The sequence below is a fragment of the Galeopterus variegatus genome, unplaced genomic scaffold (assembly GCF_000696425.1).
Source record: "Galeopterus variegatus unplaced genomic scaffold, G_variegatus-3.0.2 Scaffold71932, whole genome shotgun sequence".
In the NCBI taxonomy this organism is placed as follows: Eukaryota; Metazoa; Chordata; class Mammalia; order Dermoptera; family Cynocephalidae; genus Galeopterus; species Galeopterus variegatus.
The window spans coordinates 1-1,316 of record NW_007798043.1 but is presented as its reverse complement, the minus strand read 5'-3'; the positions used below and the strand labels follow the sequence as shown (position 1 = coordinate 1,316).

At 51.8% G+C, this 1,316-nt stretch overlaps 1 protein-coding gene across 1 annotated transcript; it reads right to left on the bottom strand.

The window, feature by feature from the left end:
• Window positions 1–13: 13 nt before the first annotated feature.
• Window positions 14–550, bottom strand: LOC103584640 (melanoma-associated antigen B10-like; the record flags this gene model as incomplete). The annotated part of the gene is made up of 1 exon (XM_008565568.1): window positions 14–550. A coding segment is annotated over exon 1 (537 nt), but the record flags the coding sequence as incomplete, so codon positions are not given.
• Window positions 551–1,316: the final 766 nt, after the last annotated feature.

The window sequence follows — 1,316 nt, the reverse complement described above, 5'->3', positions numbered from 1 at the left end:
TGTTGATGAGGACATAGAGGTTCCTGTTGGGATCAACTTCTTTCAAATCAAGGCCAAAGAGCAGCTCCAGGTCCTTAGAGGCTCTCTTCAGGATCTCAGGGAAGAGTTTCTTATCCGTTTGGATCACATTTCTCAGCATATCTGCCTTTGTAATGGGCTCTTTGTTTTGATACTTGTTCAGCAGGTAACAGACCAGCATTGGAGCCTTGTTTTCTACAGGGCTTCTTTCCCTGTCCTCAGTGGAAGCCTGGGCCTGTGAGACATTTGGCTTTTCCTCAACTTGGCTGGTGGTGCCTTCATGAGATCTTGTGGAGGAAGCAGCTGCTGCAGCAGCAGTGCTGGATTGGGCTTTCCCTGGCTTTTGCTGATCACAGGGTTTTCCAGAAGCACATGACCTCTGGGGAATTTCTTTGAAATAAGGAGATGAGGAAGAGACGGACTTTTCTTCCTCCGCTACACTGGCTTCAGCACCCTCCACACCCTCGGGTTCATATCTAGCCGGGCAGCGTTTCTCACGGGCACGGAGGTTACTCTTCTGACCCCGAGGCATGATGACTGCGGTCAGAGACAGCAGGCAGGAGTGTGGGACAGAGGGCAGATGATTCAGTGACCTGCAGGAAAGAGGATGAGATGGTGTGATCCTCCTCAGCAGGGCAACACCACCTTGGCTTCATCAAGGGCTGCCTCTGCAGGTTTCTTGGACAGCACTGCTCAAGGAACCCACAAACCTCTGTTTCACTGATGAGCCTTTCCCCTGAGGACCCTGTGGAAGTAACTAGAGTGTATGCTAGGCTGCAGCCCTCCCGTGGTGCCTGCGTCTTACTGCGGCAGACAGTGTCTGCCAGGTCCGTACCCTGTAGAGCTTCCTCTGCTGTGGGGTAGGAAATGTTTCTCTCAATTCACACTCAGGGTCATCACCTTGACTTCTGGCGTGACCTGTGATTTCTCTGCCTAAGTACGTTGATGCCGACTCTCTCATACCAAAGCCCTCAGCTCCCCGATGCCCTGGACTATGAATTGAAGGGGAATCCCAACTGACCACATCTGCCCGAGGACACCCTGGGATGACAGCAATGGCAGAGCTCTGTGAGTTCCTTTCTCTCCGTGATATTTACACTACTTTGTCCTCACTCAGAATCCTCACTTTTTCTTCTTGTAGGGCCTGATTCCCCTCCCTCTGCTGGCCTCAGACTTATTCCCTCAAAGCAAGGTCTTCACATCCCTAGGGAGGCTTCTGACTTATCTTCCTCAGGGACCCCATCAGGAATGACACAGTATGTAAGGCTCTGTGAAACCCCCTCTGTTCTCCTCAGCAT